This window comes from Triturus cristatus, chromosome 2_2 (assembly GCF_964204655.1).
Source record: "Triturus cristatus chromosome 2_2, aTriCri1.1, whole genome shotgun sequence".
NCBI classification, from domain to species: domain Eukaryota; kingdom Metazoa; phylum Chordata; class Amphibia; order Caudata; family Salamandridae; genus Triturus; species Triturus cristatus.
The window spans coordinates 1,076,276,503-1,076,298,225 of record NC_140582.1 but is presented as its reverse complement, the minus strand read 5'-3'; the positions used below and the strand labels follow the sequence as shown (position 1 = coordinate 1,076,298,225).

Here is a 21,723-nt window from a genome sequence, read left to right as displayed (position 1 = left end):
CTAATATGCACAAAGAATATGTAATGTATTAGTTTATTTTTGTTTTATTTCTAGGAAGGGAGATGTAATTGATGTCAATGGCAAGTTAGGTTGTGGACAGTTTAGCTTCACTGTGTCCTCCTACCACCTTTCCCCTACGTCATTTAGAATGTTCACACAGTATTTAGTGCATGTCACCTGACGCTCTGCGTACTTCGTCAGCTGTTCGCCCTCCTGTCACTCTCCCCTCCCAGCTGCTTGCGGGCCTTATTCATACAATAAATACTAATACCAAACTACCGACATTGGTACAGTTTTATTTAACCACTATGTCACTTCATGTACTTACTTCAATATTTGTCTGGCTTACTTGTCTGGCCCTGCCAATCATTTTACTGAAGTAGTATCGTACCCTGCCTAACCGGTTCTCTTACGCTCTCGCAGGGACCAACAGACCTCTCACTTCGGCGCCAGACCTCGATATATCGCGCGCCGCTTCGGGAAAGACTCACTACCCAGTCACACTCACAACGCAGTTTTCTGCTCTCTATTGTCCCCGGTATTGTGAATTTGTGACCCCGCCCCTCAACAATTGCATTGACCAATGGGAGGTTGAGCGTTGCGAAGTACCAGTCTGTTCGGGAAGCTTTCAGTTGGAAAGAAAGGCGTGCGCGACACAGAGAAAGTGCGCAGGTGCCGTTTCACTTCAAACGTGCCCGTCACGTGACAGGCGTCGTCAGGGCGTTTCTTGTGCTGGAGACTAGTCACAACCAGGCTTCTTGTTCCCATTCCAAGATGGCGGTGCAGGAATCAGCTGCTCAGCTTTCAATGGCTCTGAAGGTGCAGGAGTACCCTACTCTCAAGGTGTGTCAAGTGTGGTCTCCCCTGCCGTGCCACGGGCCCCTTCCACATAGTCCTCCCCTCAGTACTTGACATAGAGGCACCCCCAACACAAGCCGGTATTGGGTAAACGGCACCATTTTATGTTGAAACTGTTAACAAATGAGGGTTCGTGGCTGGAATTAGTATGCTTTTATTTGATATCTTGCCTTTCGCCCATGTGGGCATCGAAAATGGGATCTTGCGAGGTTACACCGTTCACAGCAGATAGGTAGTGCATTCCGACTTGATATGGCGAGTGTAATTCCATCACATTCTTCAGTGTCGCACCTTCACCCGTCTGCTGATGGTCTAGCCACCTCTAAATTAGGCTATCTTCCCTCTGTACCGGTATTGGTATCTGGCAGTTCGTGTGTCTGTCTTAAAAAAAATCAAATACAGTGGTTACATGCAGTAAGGCAGGCATTAACAGTAAACAAGGGCAGCAGAAGCGTGGCTTGTAACCCGTTGACAAACGAAATGTGTTTTATGGAATTGAATTTCAGGTTTGTCGACTGCGAGACCTCCTTGGTTTTGATTCTGGGGTGCTGTTGCCGTTTGTTTTACAGCCCTACTGGCTGTGAGATTGTCACATTCGCCCGTACAAGTTCATTGACACGAATTGTTTCCAAACCCTTAAATTGTATGTTGATTTTTCGGATTGGAGGATGACAGTCCTTCCTGGCGGCATGGGGTAGTTTCTGGTGGCTAATCGCGATGTTTCTTAATGAAAGGCTAAGTCTGCTGCAACTGGAGTTGAGGCTTTAACCCAAAGTTTACATGCCCATCTCTGCAATAGTCACTGAGCGATTGTTTTGTATAGTCATTGGGTGTAGTGTGTCCTCTGTGACCTCGATTTCAGACCCACAGACTTTAACACTTAATAGCATATGTTCTCTTGTTGCAGTACCGTATTTGGTCTCGCTTTCAGTACCTGCTTGTTGTCAAAAATCTATTGTGTACAGGACAATTTCTAGAGCGAGGTTTGGGTTAGCCACTTGTTTATCATTTGTTTGCTTTTTTGTCAATTCAATTTGCTTACTCTTTATTCGATGGCTTTCCTTCCTCTTGTGTTTGTCACTGTCCTAGAACATATCTCTACCATCGTTTTGAGTGAATGACTTTTATCTTTCCATTGCTCACATCAGGGAGCTACATTTTACTTTTCCTCTGAGTACTCTGAGAGTGCATGTGCTTTTCTGCTGTCTCCACTAAGTGCTGCTTCCCTGCTCACTACCATCACCCATTGCACTCTTTCTATTGTTTGCTGCCCTTCATAGCTCAATTCTAAAAGCTCAAGTACAGTTTTATTTGTGCAAGGTTTCACTGAAGAGCAGCCTTTCTTAGGTTGGTTTTCTTTATAACCTCCCTTTCCCATGTTTCATGAAAGCCCAAGCCATGGGGCAATTGGGCAGAATTAATGAAGCTGGGAGGGTGGTAGGCTGTTGCACTCACTCAGCCTGCGTTTGAGTGATTGAATGAAGTGCCTTCTTATGGATGCTTATAAATATGCTGCTGCCAAAGATCTGAAGCAGTTGAGTCATGTGGAGAGTAGATGGCAAGCGTTTTTCTTTAAATTCTGATACTTCCTCAGAATTTTATGTTCTTTTAAGCACCTGCAACTCACCCTCTGTATTATTTTTAAGTTGGCTCCCGTGCAACAGGCTTTTAAAATTCTGTTCAGAGTTTCCTCCATGAAAAAGGAAAAATAACTATCTTGTGTATAAAGATAAAAAAAATTGAATTCACTCAGTTTCAAGATGCCTTAAAATGTGCTCAGTGTTTTAAAATATTTATCTTTTACTTTCTGCTTTGCATACAAACTTCACCAACCAGCTGAGAATTAGTTTAATAAAGGCAGGACTAATCAATCAATTAAGGTTAGTAAAGCGCAACTACTCACTGAGTAATGGTCTCAAGGTGCTGGGAGGCAGCTCTGTATAGTGCGGAGTCACCCAAAAAGCCAGGTCTTGAGGTCCTTCCTGAACTGGCGTGATGTGGGAGATTGGCGGAGGGAGGTGGCGTTCCAGGCTTTAGCTGCGAGGTAGGAGAAGGACTTTCATCTCGTTCTAGTCTTGCTGATACACGGGACGATTGCCAGTGAGAGATGGGCTGATTGGAGGTGTCTTTTGGGTGCCTGGAAAGAGAGGCGGCTTTTCAGGTAGGCGTGCCCGGTGTTGTGATGGGACTTGTATGCGTGAGTGAGGAGTTTGAAGGTTATTCTTCTTTTGACTGGAAGCCAGTGGAGATCGCGGCGGTGTTGGGTGATGTGACTGTGACGGGGGATGTCAAGCATCAGTCTGGTTGCGGCGTTCTGGACAGTCTAGAGTTTGCGAAGGAGTTTCATATTGATTCTGACATAGAGAGCGTTGCTGTAGTCCAGGCTGCTGCTAAGTGTGTGCATGACAGTTTTTCTGGATTAGGTTGGGAACCATCTGAAGGTCTTTCGAAGCATGCAGAGGGTGTTGAAGCGGGTCGAGGAGACGGCATTGATCTGGCAGTTCATTGTGAGCGATGAGTCTAGTATGATGCTGAGGTTTCGTTTCTGGTCTGTCTGGGTGGAGGGAGGGATTTTCTAGGGTGGAGAGCTACCAGGAGTCGTTCTATGGGGAGGAGCCAAGGATGAGGACTTCTGTCTTTATTGAGTTGAATTTCAGGCAGCTGTTCTTCATCCAGGTGGCAACGGCTTTCATCCCTTATTGGAAATTGTGTCTGGTGATTTTGGGTTTGTTGGTGAGGGAGAGGATCAGCTGTGTGTTGGTGTATGAGACAATATTGAGCACGTGGTTCCTGACGATGGTTACGAGGGGGGCCATGTAAATGTTGAAGAGGGTGGGGCTGAGGGAGGAGCCTTGGGGCACTCTACAGTCGGTTACCAGGGGTAGGGAGGGAGTCTGACCTGCTGAGTTCTGCCCGTGAGGAAGGAGCGGATCCAGTTGAGGGCCTTGCCGCAGATGCTGGCATAGTGGTGTCTGGTGGTTAGGGTGCAGTGGGAGATGGTGTCGAATTCAGCCATGAGGCTGCCGTTTCACCCTGGTGGAGGAGGGAGCAGATGTCTTCCGTCTCGGTGCTGTGATTGCTTCGGAATCCAGATTGGGAGCTGTCCAGGACGTTGTTTGCTTTGATGAAGTGTGTTAGCTGTGTGTTGACGGCCTTGATGATGACCTTGGCTGCTAAGGAAAGCAGGGAGTTGGGCCTGAAGTTCTTGAGGACCGTCTGGTCCGAGGAGGGCTCCTTCAGGAGGGTGTTGACTTTGGTGTGTTTCCAGTCACAGAGGAAGGTGGAGTTCTTGAAAAGCAGTTGATCGTCGTACGTAGTTCGGGTGCAATGGTAGAGGCGGCTCTTTGGAAGATGTGGTGTGGGCAAGGGTCTGAGGGTGCTCAGGAGTGGATGCTTTTCATGGTCTTCAGGGTGTTTTCTGTTGTGAACAGGGTCAATTTAAGCATGGTCTGTTGAATGGCTTTGCATGAGAGGGGCGCTGGAGCAGTGATGTGGTCTTGGTTGTCATAGGTCATCTTGATCTTATGGTGGAAGAAGGTGAGTCTTTTGCAGAGGTTTTGAGAGGGTGGGACGTCTGTTGTTTTGCTGCAGGGTTTAGCGAATTCCTTGATGATGGAGAAGAGTTATTTGGTGTTGTGTTTGTTGGTGAGGATTCTGTCTTGGAGGGATTTCTTCCTTGAGGATGTGATGATTTGATCTATTGGCTTTGCCAGTGCTTATTTCACTCTAAATAGCGGATTCTGAACACGAGTTGGCTCTGTATTGCAATTTTGCCTGCACTTTGTTTAGTATCTTTGTCTCTGGTTCAGTGAGTGTGGGTTTCATTCTATGGACCTGAGCCAGAAGATCGGTTTTCTTTTTAATACCTTTTCATTAACATTTTGTACATTACAAGTGTATACAGAAACCAGGATTAGATGTAATAATCACATACCACACCCAGGGGTGCTGGGTGCCATGAAGCAAAGGGCAGTTGGGAGGGAGGCTGCCAGCCATGGATTTGCTTAACTGTAAACACTTGGTGCCCTAGGCTGATCTAGTTGCTGTGTTGTGGATTTTCCTGACTGGCACTACCTGTGGTCTTCTGATTCTCTCTGCTGATAGTGTTACTGCAGTGCTCTATCTTCATTCCCCTTTTAGCTTCTGCCTCTCTGCATGCTATCATTTCATTGTTGTGGCCTTTGAAACCTAGGGTTGCATGCACTGCATTGCGCCACGACCCGCTGGGTAACAAGGGCACTGAGTCCAGGTAAGGCCTCTAAGGGCTGCAGTACCCATTGTGCCCCCCTTAAAACCCCTGTACCTTAACACCATCACACTGCCATTGCAGGCTGCGTGTTTTGGTGCAGAGAAAAGTGAATAGACAACATGAGACATTTCCTGTGTGCCATGCCTGCAACCCAACGTTCTAGGCACTTGGTCCAAGCCGAGCACAGTGACTCATGTGATCAGGACAATAGCACGCTGCCTTCATCCTGCCCCTAGCGATCCTAGTTTTCTCAGCCAACACCCCACCCCTGAGAGTTTGATAGTCCAAGCCTCGACTTGCCATGGTGCATTTGCTGCCGCTCCCCCTGACAGGGAATCTAAGAGGCTGGACGGACTTGGGAACAAGATGTTTTCTTCTGCCAGCCTAGCATTGCGGTTGATGACCACCGCATGACTTTTTGGGCTGTTTCCTCCATACCGTATGGGAAATGGTTGTGCAAGTGCTGCCGCAGTTCCCGGAGGAGGCCCGGGCCATCATCTCCCAAGCATTGAGAGCCCGGAGATATGCAGCGAAGTTAACCATTAGGTGTGGCCTGAACATGACTGACTAGCTGGGTTAGAGCGGTTTTGTTGATGGCCTTGCAGCACCATGCCTGGCTGAGAACATCTGGCTTTTTGGGGAATGTCCTGACTAACCTCATGGACATGCTCTTCAATGGGACTCATCTCTTTGGAGAGAAGGGAGATTCGGCGCTGAAGCGCTTCAAGGAATCTCGGGCAATGGTTAAGTCCTTGGGCCTCTCGGTGACACCTGCACCCAGTCTGCCTTTCGCCCCTTTTGTGACTATGGAAGCGTCTTTCAACTGCGCCAGCCATACCCCGGCCACTGTCCTATGTAGGCTTCCCAAGTTGTGCAAGGACGTGGGCGCAGTGCATTCCAATCACATGGAAATGGTAGCGAGAAGTCATCGCCACCAACTCCCCAGCAGCTACAGCCTCGAAGTCCTTCTAGTTTAGTTTTGCAAAACCATGTGTGCCCAGTTGGAATAGAAAATGCAACATCACCTCTTCCACTGGCAGTCTGTTACATCGGGCGATGGGTCTTGCAGATTATTCGAAATGGCTACTCCCTTTCTTTCCAATCTTTCCCTCCTTTTTTATCGCCAACTCAAAGTCTGGCAGAGGATTATCTGGTGTTTCGCAGAGAGAAAGTTACAGCTCTCCTGACCAAGGAGTCTATAGAGAGAGTTCCGGTATCAGAAGCAGGCAGTGGTTGTTACTCCCACGACTTCCTGATACCCAAAGAGAACAAAGGTCTTCGAACTATTCTAGACCTTTGAACCACCAATCTCTTCCTCAAGAAGTAGAAATTCAGAATGCTCACATTGGTCAGGTCTTGCCTGCCCTAGACTGAGAAAACTGGCTGGTGGGGTTGCAATTGCAGGATGCATCGCCTGCCATCCCACAGGCGTTACCTGTGGTTCAAGGTAGCCCATGAGCACTTTCAGTGTACCATGCTCCCCTTTTGGCCTTACCAGCTCCCCTTAGGTGTTCACCTAGGTGATGTCGGTGGTAGCAGCTCATCTGCGCAGGTTGGGGTTTGTCTTCCCCCTATCTCGACAACTGGCTGTTGAAGGCTGCCTTGCCGCAGGCTGTCGTCGTCCTTCTCCCCCCCCCACCCCCTACAGACTACAGCAAACCTTCTGCATTCACTGGGGCTCACTATAAACGTACCTAAGTCACACCGACTCCTTCTCAGATTCTCCCTTTCATCTGAGCTGTTGCGGACACAGTGTGGTTTCGGGCTTATCCCCCTGAACAGCGAGACAAGGCTATTCAGGCTATGATACCGGTTTTTCAGCCTCTATCCTGGATTTTGGTGAGAATGAGTCTGAGGTTGCTGGGCCTCATGGCCTTCTGCATCCTGTTGGTAAATCATGTCAGATGGCATATGTGGGCTCTGCAGTGGAGCCTGAATATCCAGTGGGTGCAGCATCAAGGGAATCTCTCTGATGTGGTGCAGATCTCAGAGGGAACTGCAAAAGACATGCAGTGGTGGCTATCGAACCGCTCTCCCTTCCCCAACCAGCTCTCACAGTAGTGACAGATGCATCACTCCTAGGATGGGATGGCCTTCGGGGGGAGACTGAGATCAGAGGACTCTGGTCTCCGGCAGTATCCGGACTGCACATCAATCTGTTGTAGCTCTGGGCGATCTGTCTAGCATTGAAGGGTGCATTTCTTCCCGCAGCCAAGGGGAAGTTAGTGCAAGTGTTCAGACAACACCACCGCCATATATTACTGCAACAATAGGGTGGGGTGGGATCCTGGACCCTTTGTCAAGAGGCCCTTCGTGTCTGGACATGGCTGGAACAGCAGGACTCAATTCTGGTGGTTCAAAACCTGGCAGTTGGCAATCAAGAATTATTGATTGTTTAAAATTTGGTAAATGTCACACCCAATGAAGGGACAACCTACTTGTAAATTGCAATCATGCTGTGTAGTGTTTGCTGATAATGATTTTCTTTTTCTTGGTTTAGAAAATGAATGAAGAATTTTTATTTAAAAATGCGAGTTTGTTAGTATTCACAAACTCTATGTCTCCGTAAAATTGGTGGGGTGTAGATGAAAGGTTTTCTCCATGGCAACATATTTTCCTGTGGAGGAAAAGATAATATGATTTAAAGATCAAGTGTTTTTTTTTTATAAGTTTTTAAATACACATAAATGTATACATATCACATATAGCAATGCACAACACCTATTCATGGGAATGATCTTGAAAAGGCTTGACTGTCGATGTTTCCCAGGAGTTCTCCAGGAATTTTATTTATTTCCCCAAAACTGTAACGTGCCCATTGTGTTTCCCTTTATAGTAAGTGATGTGATTTTTGTTTTTCAGACTGATCTGCAGGACCCATGTTATCCACAAGGCTTTAGCACATCATTTTCTCGGCGTGTAATTTTATGCTTGTTATTGCTTCTAGATGGTAGATATCATGGGCCTGAGTGGTTTCCCCTGTTTAAAGGCTCCTCTTTTAGATGGGTAAGGTTTACCTTACAGCTGATGATCGAGCATTTTGGTTGTACAAGGTGACACATGTCCCCACTTGTGCCAGTCTGTAAAATGGGTAGTTGACCGAAGAAAGCTAATATTCAACTGCTTAGAGTGTTTACCTGTTTTATATTTGTTTTATACTTTTGTGGCTCACTTTTTGATGGTGGACTTGGTTTTGTTGTTTTTAAGGAAGGCCATGGCCTGACTTTGTCAAACTATTGCGATGGTTGGACATTCCATTATCCTTTCTATGGTTAGTAGTATAACAGAACTTGAAAAGTACTATAACCTGTAGTGGCTGGCAGGGAACGGGGGTGGAGAGAGGAGCACGGGGTGGAGGTGTGGTGGACAAAATAAAAAAATAAAAACACTTACCTCCTTACAGCCGCCGTGACCGTCTCTCCATCATCGTGTATCATGCTCCGGTGAGTCCCAGAAGCAGGAAGCATACAGGCTCCCCTAAGCCAATCACAATGCCGCAATGCAGTGTTTGTGATTGGTCTGAGCTCCGTGGTTCAGCGCTCCGAAAGGCAATAGGAGCCTGTTCATGTTCCCCACCAGGTTGTGCATTACAGACTGGTGGCGAACATGCAAAGTGCGCATGACTGTTTGGCCGGCCCAAGATGGCAGGCCAAACTGTCATGTGCACTTGAAGTGTGCAAACTACTCCGCCCCCTGTGCCATCAGCCCAGAACCTACAAAAAAAAAACGACATCATTTTTTTTCCTGCTCCAAGAGTAGTGGGGTGACGCTTCACCGCCTTAGCGGAGGAGCCCTCCTGACTATAACAGAGCAAAGTTGCATGATAGTTATCAATTAGTGTAAGTGAACAACTTAATTACCTTCAGTAATGCTCGTTCTGGTGGATACTGTATCTAACCACATACTGATAACTTTTAGAACAATTTTTCTTAACTTTGGGGTCTACAACACCTACTCTGGGGGGACGCAATGTAGGAAGGTAGGATCTGACTGCATGGTTACCCCTACTTTTTGCCTGGTGTTTTGCTGATGTTTGACTAGTCTTACTGGGATCCTGCTAATCAGGACCCCAGTCTATCTGCTTTCTCCTTCAGATGTTATGCCATGTACTTTGGTACACTCCAGATTGGATACTGGGGTACCCTTATAAGTCCCTAGTATATGGTACCCATGTACCCAGGGCATAGGTACCCCAGAGTCCTCCCATGGGCTGAAGCATGAATTATGCCACCCATGAGAGGCCATGCAAAATGGAACTGCAGGTCTGCCATTGCAGCCTGTGTTAGCTGGTGCTTGCACCACTTACTTTAGATATAGGTTCACTAAATCTATAGGTCACTACACTTAAAACTTATAAGTCACCCCTATAGCAGGCCTTAACAATACTGAAGGCAGGGTGCTTGGTTTTACAAGAGAGGGTGCCCCTGAATGAGCAGGGCGCCTCTGCAGCCTTGAGAGAACATTCTCCTGGGTTGTCTGTGACTCAGCAAGACCTATAGGTAGAGGTGCATTATAACCTCGCGGTAAATGCTATCTTGAAAATGACTGAAACAAAGAATGTCATGTTTGGTATCATACCTCCACACCGGTAACCGGTGTGGAGGTATGATTTCACCCTTCTGAAGCAAGCTTCGTGGGGTTCACTGGTCTGTCCGGTACCAGCCTTCTCGACCCGGTCAGCACAAAATGGATGCTGCTGACAAGAAACACATTTCTACCCTCCTGCTGCTGAGCCACGCTCTAGCAGAAGAAGGCAGCACAATAGGCATCCTGTCACAGGCAGGTGTGACCACCTCCCAGACAGGATTTAGTGTATTGGGGCTGGGTGGGTGCACCTCCAAAGTGCCTGAAAGTCTGCCACTGGGGCACATTTGGTGTCCCTGTGCATAGTCCAGCTCAAACCAGTTCTGGGAGCCCTTGGCTCCTGCTCGGACGTGAAACTGGACAAAGGACATGGGAGTAATCTGTGCATAGTCCAGCTCAAACCAGTTCTGGGAGCCGTTGGCTCCTGCTCTGGCACAAAACCGGACAAAGGACATGGGAGTAACCTCCCCTCTGTCCTGACCCTGCCCTAGGAGGGTCCCCTGAATCTGTCCAACCCTCTCCCGTGGGTACATAAGGTCTTACCTGGCTGTAAGACTTTAGATTTTACATGGACAAGATTCTGCAACAAGAAACCACTGACCTTCGACTGTCTGGACTTCAACTGGGCCGGACTTCGTCTCCCTCTCCGTCCAAAACTTTGTCTGTGCCCTTGCCCCATACAGGCTCCTTGCAGGACCTCTCGTGCACTAAGGACAACTGAAGAATCTCCCTTGGGGTGAAGGAGTCACTCCCCTGCATTTGCAGGCACCGTAACGCAAATGACCGGTCTGCTGATCCTGAGCTGCTGCAGACTCCGAAGGCTCCAGCAACACAGGTTCCGAAGTTCCTTGAGGTCGAGCTGCCCTCTCACCCAGTTTGAGGTCAGTATTCCTCGTGGGGATGGCATAACACGCCTCGTGTACTTTGCAAGTGCTATGCTTGTTGGCTATTCCCGAGCTTGTGCATTGGACTCCATGTAGTCCTGAGCAGTATTTCCAGCAAAGAACTCCAGCCTGCTCGCACCGAGTGCTCTGTGGGCTTGTACTCTGTGATCTTGCTCGAGGTCCCCTCGCAACTCCTGGTCATTCGGCCTGTGGGTCTTCCTGAGTGTCATCTTGAATTCTGTTGGGCTTTCCTGGTTGCTCCAGATGTGCCCTGACTCCCCATTACTTGGTGAGTCCCCTGGACCTTGCTGGTCCACACCGTAACCTGCTTGACCTTCTTGCGTGGGTTTCTGTTGCCAAGGCTTGTTGGTGCTCCAGCCGGACACCGACCCCCTCAGTACTCGACATCCTTCGTGGGACAGCTCGCATCTGGCTCCTGGTCATTGTCGACGTCTCCTGGTCCTCGTGGCTGCAGAGTCAAGCATCCCTTCTTCACACCTGAAGCACCCGACATCGGTGGGCATTCGTTCACTGAGCCCCTGGTCACAATGAAGTGACCCAGATCCTGTACTCTCTGCTTTCAGGTTCCTTCCATCATGAATCCACCCTTGGATTCCAACGGACACTTTCTTCCTTCCCTGCAGCAGCTCTTCTTTGCAACCCTCCATTGAAAACGACGGCGGTTTCGGACACCACTCCAGATCTATGCACCTGGCTCCCCTGGGAGAGGTAACTCGGGTACTCTGGTATCCATGGGTGGGGTGGCTCTCTAACCTCTTAAGTTCCAAAGACATTCCTTGAAGTTCATCGAGAAGGGTCCTTAAACTTTAAAACTGTAATCGCGACTTCCCCACAGAATTGTATGGAGCTCGTGATCTTGTTAGCACACTGCACCTGTCCTCCATAGGGTCCCTTTCTACTCACCTTGGGTGGTTCCTTGAGGTCCCAGTGATTCTACGTGCTCTAGACACTGTCTTGACTCCAGTCGTGGTTCTTATACCACTATTTTAGTATATGGTCTGGTCTCCCCCTAGAGCCCACTTTGTATTGTGATACTTACTGTTTCTCTGCTAAAGGATTGTGTGCTTTGTTTTGCATCCTCGTGTAGAGGATACTAGAGAGTGTTATATAAATAAATACATATTTTTATAACTAGTGTGTGGTTCTCCTTTCATTTAGTTAATACTAAAGGTGATAATCTGGTAAAACAAGCTGCTTTACATTCCTTCAAGATTAGGCCTGAAGGCTGATCTCCGCAGCTACCACTAGGATAGCTTTCTAACATACATCATAAGGGTCATTTGGACTGGTGCAAGGTGCCCACTTTAATTAATGGACAGCATACAACAGGCCATCTTCTCACACGCAACTGTTTGAAAATTACAAAATATTTGCATATTATTAAAGTATATTTTTATAAAACAAGATAAATGTAACTTAATTTATAACTTTATTCTGTATTTGGCTTTTTACAACCATAACGCATGGCACTAAAAATGATTAAAATATAAATTAAAAACAGTTTCATAATAAAGTGCATTATTATGTCTGGGTATATACAAGATTTTCCAACTCATTAGTAAACATATTCGTAGGTTCAATGTCTGCTTTTTTTTAAAAGTGAGTCAACCAGAGTTTAAAACTTTACCCCTCGACAAATCAAGATGTTTGATGAACCCCCCGCCCAGCGGGTAATAGTCTGCCTTCAGGTATGGATGTTAAGTTCTTTTAAAATTGGTTTTAAAAGCATCTTTCTAGCTTTGTTGACTATAGGACAGACCCACATCACGTGGCATAGGGATTCATTATGATATCCACATACTCGACAAGTTGCGTTTTGAAATTTCCCTTTCCAAGTTGGTAGCAAATCCTTGGTTTCGTGTACTCCAAACCGATACAGCATATACTTCTTTTATAGTAACAATCTGAAGTGAGCTGCTAGGTAGTCTTGCCGTTTGAGTTTTACATAAGAATTTATCACTATCCAAGTATGTCGCCGTTTTGCCACTGTTTTTTTATCGTTTAAAAAAGATAATTTCTTTGCGGTGCCATTGCACACTCTGTTGAACGCCACCCTCCCCATTTTACCGTTCCATGCCTCTTGGATGTCCAGTTCCACCAGAGCAGATCTTAGATGTTCGCCCCATGAGTGCGAGGTTTTTTGATCAAACTGGGCCTTTTGTTTCTGTCCAGAATATATTTTTCAAAGTGCCGGGTTCCGAGGAGCGAAGTTTCCAGCATAGTTTCACAAAAGCAGATTGTCTCTGGAATTTCTGGTTTTGAAGTCCAAATTCCAGGCGAATCTGTTCTGGTGACACTGCTCTGGGAAGGTTAAAAACAGCTTTATACACCTTTGTCTGTAAATCGTTTAAAATTCCAAATTCCCGGCCATGCCATATTTCCAATCCGTATGCCAGCGCTGGGAGAAATTGGGCTGCCATTTTTAAAAAAAGATGGCTATATGAAGGGCAGCTCCATTTCAATTGTAGCTGTTTGGATGCATAGGTTAGGGTTTGAGCCTTTTCTCTTATTGCACATTTTTGATCAGTAAAGGACATGCATTGCCCTAAATTGATGCCCAAATACTTATAAGTGCCAACCTCCTCTATTTGTTTGCCCTTGGCGAGCCACCTGAATTTTTTTGGGTCTTGTGCCCACTAGTCGCACCAGCTTTGTTTTTTTCCTGTTTATCTCCAGCCGAAGTAGTTTGTCAGGTGGTCAATAACTCTTTGTAAGCCAATTGGGGTTTGGCTCAAGACCACTATGTCATCCGCATATTGTAGATACTGTATGTGGTCTTCTGCCAATTTCGGAGGATGGCCATTCACTTTTGACAAATGGATGTGCAGGTCAGCAAGGTACAAATTAAAAAGGCTTGGGACCAAAACGCACCCCTGTTTCAGTCCATTATTTATATCGATCTTAGATGATACTATGCTGCCATCTCCCAACTTCACCCGAGCCCAGGTTTCGCTATGGAGGGCTACTATGGAGTTAATTAGTTGTTGTGGTACACCCCATCCTTTCAATTTTACCCAAAGTCGATCACGTGGGACTCTGTCGAAAGCCGATTTTAAATCGGTATAACATGCAACTTTTTCCGTAAGGATTGCTATGGCTGCCAAGTTCGTACTTATACCCATTCCTTGCCTAAAACCGGTATGATATTTGGGAATTATACCTTTCTCCTCCATCCATTCTTGAAGATGTAATAATAACCCGGAAGCATAAAGTTTTGCATCAACGTCTGTCAGGGCTATAAGCCTGTAATTACTAGGTTCATTACGATTACCATTCTTATATATGGGATGAAATATGTTCCCTCTCCAAGAATTAATGATCTTATTTTGAGAGTACAAATAATTAAAGAGCGGCGCAAGATAGTTTGCCCCAAAGTCCGGTTTGTGTTTAAAGATTGCGTTTGGAAGCCCATTTGGCCCTGCTGCTCCCTCCGTTTTCAGTTTTTTTATTACTTCTTTTAGTTGATTGTTGTTAATTAAGGTGTTTAAGCCATTAACATTTGGTTCCTGTGATTTATCTTCAAATTGTACCTTATCGTGGAGGAGTGAGATCTTCAAGTTGTGCTATTTCCTGGGAAAGGGGGCTGATGTCAATTTTTCTATGCTTTACCTCCTGCCGAGCATCCGGCCCAGAATCCAAAATCATTATCATTTCGTTGTTTGTATTGTTGTATACATTTTGTATATGTTGTTCCCAAGTTTTCTCACTTATTCCTACTTTTTGAGGCATTCCTGATCCCTTTTTTAACTTATTTATTATGCCCCAGAATTCACAACTGTTTGGAGGCTTGCTGGCCCAAAGTAATTTCTACGGTGTTCCTGGGTGGCAAGTTGGCCACCTGGTGAGTACTCTGAGTGGTGGGGAGGTGGGAAATACCTCCTTTCGGAACTAGGACCCTCACACACCCAGCAAGCTAGGTGTCATGCTTCATCATATGGGTCTGCTCCTCGTCGAGCCGGCGCTGCAATGCTCGACGGGCACCCATAAAGTGGCTCTTTACCCTGAGCGGGTAGGTGAGCCGGACTGCTCTGAGCGGGAGCAGCGACACTACGTTGAGTGTCCATATACTCCGCTGCGGTCTGATGAAGCCGCACTTGAATCCTTAAGAGGTTGGCTGCTTTTCTCCGGGGGAACATCCTACCGAGAGAAGAAGTGGTATTTAGAACCACACCACACACTGTGGATAGTTTTCATTTAGTCACTAGGTCCTGAGGAATCGCCAACTGATCTATTAGAGACATTTTATAGGCGAGAAACAGGTTGACCACTAAGGGGTAGAGCGTAATTTTTGTCAGATTAAAACAAAATAGTCGCCCTCCTTCTTTTTAATCAGGTTGTGACCTCTCCAGAATAAAAATAATTATAGAGGATTCCCTTACCTGTTTTAACCCACACACCACATCTACATCTTACCAGGCCCCTCACACCCACGGCACCTATACGGCAAGGAACAAAAGATCTCCGCTAAAGAGCCCCTTTATGGGTGCCTGTCGAGCATTGCAGCGCCGGCTCGACGAGGAGCAGACCCATATGATAAAGCATGACACCTAGCTTGCTGAGTGTGTGAGGGTCCTAGTTCCGAAAGGAGGTATTTCCCACCTCCCCACCACTCTGAGTACTCACCAGGTGGCCAACTTGCCACCCAGGAACACGGTACCTCTTTTGTTTTCTAGTTCTACCCAGGGCAAGTACGGTGGACCTTTATCAAGCCCTCATTGTCCCCCTCGTTGTTTACCAAAGTAATTTCTCCCAGAGCTTTTCCATGCGTTCCTTTTTTGCCATTCTACACCTCTCTCTATGTTTCTTCCTCATGTCTGCGATATTGTTGTTCGTTACTGATTTTCCAGATCCTACGGCAGTAGCTTTTTTTCTTGCTTCCCTTGTAATTTCCCTTTTTAGGTCGCGAAGCTGTATATTGAACCATGGTTCGTATGTTCTTCTTTGTGTACCTTGACGTCCCGGGAGTGCCGGAAATTTATTTAAAAGAAACTTTCCTAATTTTTCCCAAATGTCTTCTAATGATTCTGTGCACTGTGACCCACCATCATTTATGTCTTTATGTACAGCGACCATTATTTGTGTGACGTTCGTACCGCGCCATTTTATTTTCTTCAGATTGTGTGTTACTGGGATTTCTATTAGTGCAGTTATTTTCTCTTTCTGAAACAGCTTTGCGTTGATGGTCAAAACTTGCAGCAAATGGTCACTTTCCGGGCGGGTTTGTATATAGAACGAATCAACTGTGAGGTAAAGTTCGTTACTGACCATGGTATAGTCAACGATTGATTGTTTCTTCCCACTTAAGAAGGTGATCCTAGCGGTTGATCTCCCTTTGTTTTACCATTCAGAATATATAATCCCAAGGTGTCAAGGTCATTTTTCAGTTTGTTTACCTCCAGCTCCTTTTGACACATTCTCTTATTTATCTTGCTCCCTATTAAGTTGGAGTTGAAGTCACCTGTGATTACCATCTCACAATTTTGATGGCTTTTCTGCAGAACCTTTATTAGGTTAATCAGGCATACCAGTTTTTCCTTTTTCCACTTTTTATTGGGGTGGATATATATGTTTAAAATCAGTAGCTGCCAAGGCATTGTGTTTGCAAGGTTGTTGCTCTCCAATTTCACAACCTGTAGCCAGTTTTCACCAGTATCAAGTTCTTCTGTTTGCCAAACTATTTTTTCTGTTACATAAGTTGACAGCCCACCCCTTGGATGCCCATATTTATAAATCTTTTCTGCTGCAACATGAAATTCTACATATCCAGTAATAGGTTTTGGTGTCAGGTTCCACGTAACAAGATGATGTCGAAACTTTGTAAAAAAAGTTGTGTCTTGGCCCATTTTCTCTGAACCCGTGAATGTTCCATGAGCAGATTCTAATTTTATAGTCCTTTGGCGTACCTCGGTATGTCGCTATTGGCTTTATCCTGTGAGGACCGTTGGATTCATCAGGGTCGTTGACGGTTCGAATTGGGGCACCCACGACCAATCGTGAACTACTTCTTCTGACTGTTGGTTTAAACCAGTTCGGTTCTGGTTTGTTATCTCCAGTGTGTTATTTGAAGAGTCTGTGCATTTGGGAGTGGTGCTTCTGGCCCCTTAAACAAGTTGTTGGATGAATCTAATTTCCTGATGTATTTAGGGTCACTATATCAGATAAAAGTGGGTACGGTTTTTTGGATAGGATAATGAAATACCCCATGCTTCAAAATTTGCTCTTACTGAGAAAATCAGAGCTGTTAATTCCTTTGAGGACCAGGTTGTAAGAGTCGCCTCTTTTTCTGATCGTTTTTCCATTTGCAGAAATTCTACTGACAAGAGATCTGCTGATGTGATATTACGCAGCTTTGGTATCTCCTTAAACAGTCTCATTAGGTTTCCCCTGTTTAAAGAGTCCAATCTGCCCTTAGTTTGGTATTCTGGCTCAAAGGTCAGTTTATTAAATGACTCTTCCGGTTCACTTTGTCGAATCCCCGTATGAAGTGAACTGTTCTGTTCCATCTGTGTATTAAAGACCTTGTTTCCATTTTGCGCTACGTTGTCAAAGATGACCCTTTCTTGTTGTAATACATTCACTTTTCCATCACTTATTGTTGTACTTAAAGTTTTGTCTGCTTTATGACTTGCTTCCATACTTACGAGATCTTGTAAATTAGATGTGACTGTTGGAAACTCACAGACCCGTCCCTGCTTATCTAGGAAGATTTTTAATTTGTTCCAATTTTCCTTTTCTGTATTTTCACTTAAACTAACTGGAGATTTTTCTGAGTTTGTTAATAGCCGCCTATCCGGTTATGTTTTATTCTGATCTTCTTGTACTTTGATTTGCGAGCTTGCCACACTGTGCTTGTTTGAATTTCCTTCACTATTCGAAGATATAATTTGTAAATTTGGTGAAGTTCCGTTTCGCCGTCTAGTCTATTGGTTACGTTTTTATGACCAAGCAGAGTTTTTGGGATTATAATATCCTCATTGTCATTTTTTTGTTTGTTTGTATCCTTCATTTGGAAGATCTTTGATTTTTAAAAAAATAATTTTTTCTTGATTGCCATCCAAAGTGGTGTCTCGAAGAAAAGCTTTGGAATTAATTGAGGAGTCCTGATTTTTTACGGTGTTATGCAGTCTTTGTCACATTTTATTTATTTGGAATCTTCACTTAAGTGTACTTTGCTTTTTTGTGAGCATAAGGGTGAAACACTTTGAAGGGATTTATTAAAACTTACAATTGGATCTTGCAAATGTAACGTAGAACCACATGAGACCCCAGGAGGAATTTTGTTGCTTTGCTGGTTAGTTTTATGGCTAAGCAGTTGTGAAAATATTGGGTAAATTTGTTTCTTTTCTTGCCCAGTTTGCTTACTCGCATTATGCCTGGCCTTACGAGCTCTTTTTCGTTGTCTTTTTGTTAATACCCAGTTTGATAGGCTAAGTGTGGAAGTAGATTGCTGAGCGGTTTGCGCTTCCCCCTATTTGGTTTGATTCCTTGATTTTGTTGTTTATAGCACTGCCATCATGTTGAGGGCTATGTGTCATTACTTCGGCACCTGCTTTGTCATTTATCCCAGCTTTTCTTTCGGTCATAACAAAGTGTTCCTTATTTACCTTGTTTTCCGTTGGTTTAACGACATGTAGGATTTCTGTTAATATTTCTGGAAGTCATGCTAATTGATCTACTATCTGGCTGCAGCCACAATTTAGGTTTGGTAGGCATCCACTGCCTGGAGCCTTACTTTGATTTTCCTTGGTGATCAGTACTGTCAATGTGTCCAGTTTGGTGTTAATACTTGCGATATGAGTCTCAATCAAGTTCATTAGATCAATCTGAACATCGAGTTTACCTGATTGAAAATGTAATACTTTTATGGCTCGCTGTAAGGATCTTAATAAAGTATCACTCCATTTTACTGAGTGGGAGGCTTGCGTCGGGAACCCTGAAATGAAATCGATTCCACTAACTGAAGAGATTGTAATTGGGGGTGATCGGGATGATTGACTACCCATAGGGCTAGTGTTTAGCGTGATGTTTTTCCCCTCCTGCTGGTCCGTGCACGCTAGATTTTTTATTGGAGTGGAGGCTGCCCCCCCCTTCCTCCCTAACTTGCCGATCCGATAGTGTGCCAAAGGCTAGACTCTTTCCTAGATCTTGAATATGGGCATCCTCATTTGGTTGTGTAATCAAATCCAGGGCTTGAATGAGGTCTGCGTCATCTGATATAGAGAAAGGACTCATCCATTCGTCGCTTTGTACTTTGTCATTGACTTGGACGCTAGCTTCACCTGGATCTCCTTTTTTTATTTTGATATTCTCCACATTTCCCTTCTTTATTTTGATCAAGCAAGGCCTTGGGCAGGTACACCTGCGCTATTGTAGTTATCAGCCCTCTATTTGAGGGAGCATCATCTCTGGCTGCCTTGCTTTTTTTGGCTTCTTTGTTTGCCTTTCTTATGTCCTCCTCTCTTTTATTTGTTTCGTGGCTTGCCATCCTTATGTGTGGGGAGCTTTCTCTTGAAGAACTAGGTTGTATTAGTTTAATATTGGAACTTGGGCGTCCCGGCGACTGGTGACTTCTTTTGTCCTGTTTTTTTGGGGTTATTGGACTTGGCAAACCTTGGGTCCCGTCTGAGGCATAAATTAAAGCCAATGGATCCTTTAAAAAGTGAAATCTCTGATTGTCATTTTTCCCCCCAAAATTAAAAAAATTCACGTTTCGGTGTCAAAACCGAAACCAACTTCTCCTTTTGTGGTATTGAATTTTCTTTCCTTCTCTTTTTGCTTGAGGTAGAGTTTAAATCTGTTATTGGCACTCTCTTTTTAGGTTTTCTCAGCGGTGTCTGTCAGATTTTTCCTGCTCTCATAATCCTTAGTTGTTAACTCGACCCCCTGATCAATCTGCTCTCTTTCGAAACAAAATTGCCAAGGCGGTTCTGCTGATCTGCCGGTGGTCTAACAGTGGGTTTGGGGTGTGGGCTAAAAACAATAAGGGGAAACCCTCATCTCCCCCATTAGCCGAGCTACTCAGGCTATTTAAAATTCTGTGCACCATGGCACCAGGGGGCGCCGGACCAACATGGCCGCTTAACAGAGCGGCTCCGAGCGCCCGGCCCCTTCCTCTTCTAGCCGATCCGCTCCCAGACGCCCTGGCCGGGAGCAGAGGGGCGCATTTCACAGCGGAGCAGCCCCGCAGCCTGGGGGAAAACTTTGACGCGCTCCGGTCCTCCCCGGGTGCCGCCAGCCGTGATTGAAGCGTGCCCGGGAAGTGGACGCGGAGCGCCTGGAGCGAGGTCCGGCTGTGAGGGCTGCGGGAGCCCGCGGCGCCCACGAGGTCTCCAGGCCCGGGCCTCCGGGGGCTCGGCTGCAGCAGCTTTCCTCCCCCCCCGTACCCCCACCCCGATGCCGGCCAATGCTCTCCAGGCCCTCCTTACCGATTGGGCCGTCGAGCTGCCTCGGTGGGGCGGCCTGACACCAGGTGGCGACCGGTGATTGCAGCGGCATCAGCGCGGACGGCGGCGCCGTGGAGGCGGTGTGGGGGCTTCTGTGGTGGCTCCAGGTGGGGAGTCAGCGATCTCTGGCTACCTTCCCCTCCTCCAACCCCCCCCCACTGGCTGCAGCCCCACCGGGAGCACACGTCCGGTTCTGTGTGGTGGCGTTGTGGGGCCTGGGGACGCCCCGGAGTGTCGGGCCGCGATCGGCGGTCGGGGGGCCCGGTTCCCTCATCTCTTCCCCCCCTCCATCCTATCCCCCCCCCCCCCCCCCCCCGGGGGCCCGTGGGCCTGCCCTGCAGTGCTGACTGGCTGGTGTGGAGTGAAGAGGTGCGGAGCCCTGCGGTAGCGGCACATTACTTTGGACCCCGACGGGCCGCGGAGCGGCGGCGGTCCCTGGCAAAGGTTCGGCTGTCATTTCGGGCAGTGCCCTGGGAGGCGACTTGCGGGGCCTGGAGTTGCCGGCCGCCCGGGTGAGTGGACGCCCTATCTACCCGTTCCTCCTCCTGCCGCCCTGCCTCTCGGTCCCCCTGGACTTGCCGGGATCCTCTGCGGGGCCCACCAGTGGGCGCGGGTGTCCCCCACGGACTGCGTGAGGCCATCATGGGCAAGGACAGGGCCTCCAAACCGGCGCCGGTGGCCACCCAATCCAGAATTGACCAATTCACGACCTCGGGGAGGGGGCCTGGCTCGACAGGGGAGGCGGCGTCGGCCCCGGCCAAGGATCTGGCGGCCATCCTGCAGGCCATCCATGCGTCCCGTTCCTCCCTGGAGGGCATGGTGGGTGAGGTCAAGGTGGACGTTGCCCTTCTCCGCCAGGACTTGCGCAATGCTACTGCCCGCATTTCGGAGGCCGAATCACGAATCTCGACAGCGGAGGACAACATCCGTCAACTGCAGGATCAGGTTCGAGAGCTCACCACCCACTCTAAGGAGCTCCACCGTCGGGCCGAGGATGCGGAGAACCGGGGGCGTCGCAGTAACCTCCGCTTGTTGGTATTTCCGGAGGGGGCTGAATCGGGCCGGGCCGACGACTTCTTGGAGGGCTGGTTCCGATCCTGGATGCCGGCGCACAGCCTCTCGGCCTGGTTTGTTGTTGAGAGGGCCCACCGCTCCTTGGCCCCGAGGCCTCCGGGGGCACCCCCCCCGCCCCTTCATTCTTAAGATCCTTAACTTCAGGGACAGGGATGCCATTCTCCGCGAGGCCAGGCGTGCCGACTCTCTCCACTTTCAAAATCATAAAATCATGGTCTTTCCGGATTACACTCGGGAGGTACAGGAGCAGTGGCGATCCTACGCGGAGGTGAAAATGAGGATGCGATCCCTGGGTCTCCAATACCAGCTACAGTTCCCTGGCCCGCCTTCGGGTCATCTTTCAGCACAAGGCCATCTTCTTTGAGTCGCCCCGGGCCGTGTGGACTTGGCTGACGGAGGAACATCCGCTGCATCGCCCTGGAGGGGGCTCATCTCCGAGTAGTCGTAGGGGACCGACTACATCCAGGCCGTCCAGGACCCGCCGTCGGAGGCGCACCGTGCCCCGGGGCCGTGCAGAGGGTGAAGTGGTGGTTACCCGCTCCATGGGACGGCCGCGTCGGGCCTCTGGAGCCTCCCCTGCCTCTTCGGTCGCCCCTTCCAGCCCTGTTGC

At 47.4% G+C, this 21,723-nt stretch overlaps 1 protein-coding gene across 1 annotated transcript in view; it reads left to right on the top strand.

The window, feature by feature from the left end:
- Positions 1-671: 671 nt before the first annotated feature.
- Positions 672-21,723, top strand: part of MAEA (macrophage erythroblast attacher, E3 ubiquitin ligase) — a 391,495-nt gene continuing 370,443 nt past the window's right edge. The window contains exon 1 of the mRNA XM_085642591.1: positions 672-843. Coding sequence (XP_085498717.1) covers positions 775-843 — 69 coding nt within the window. The 5' untranslated portion in view covers positions 672-774. The remainder of the gene's footprint in view (positions 844-21,723) is intronic.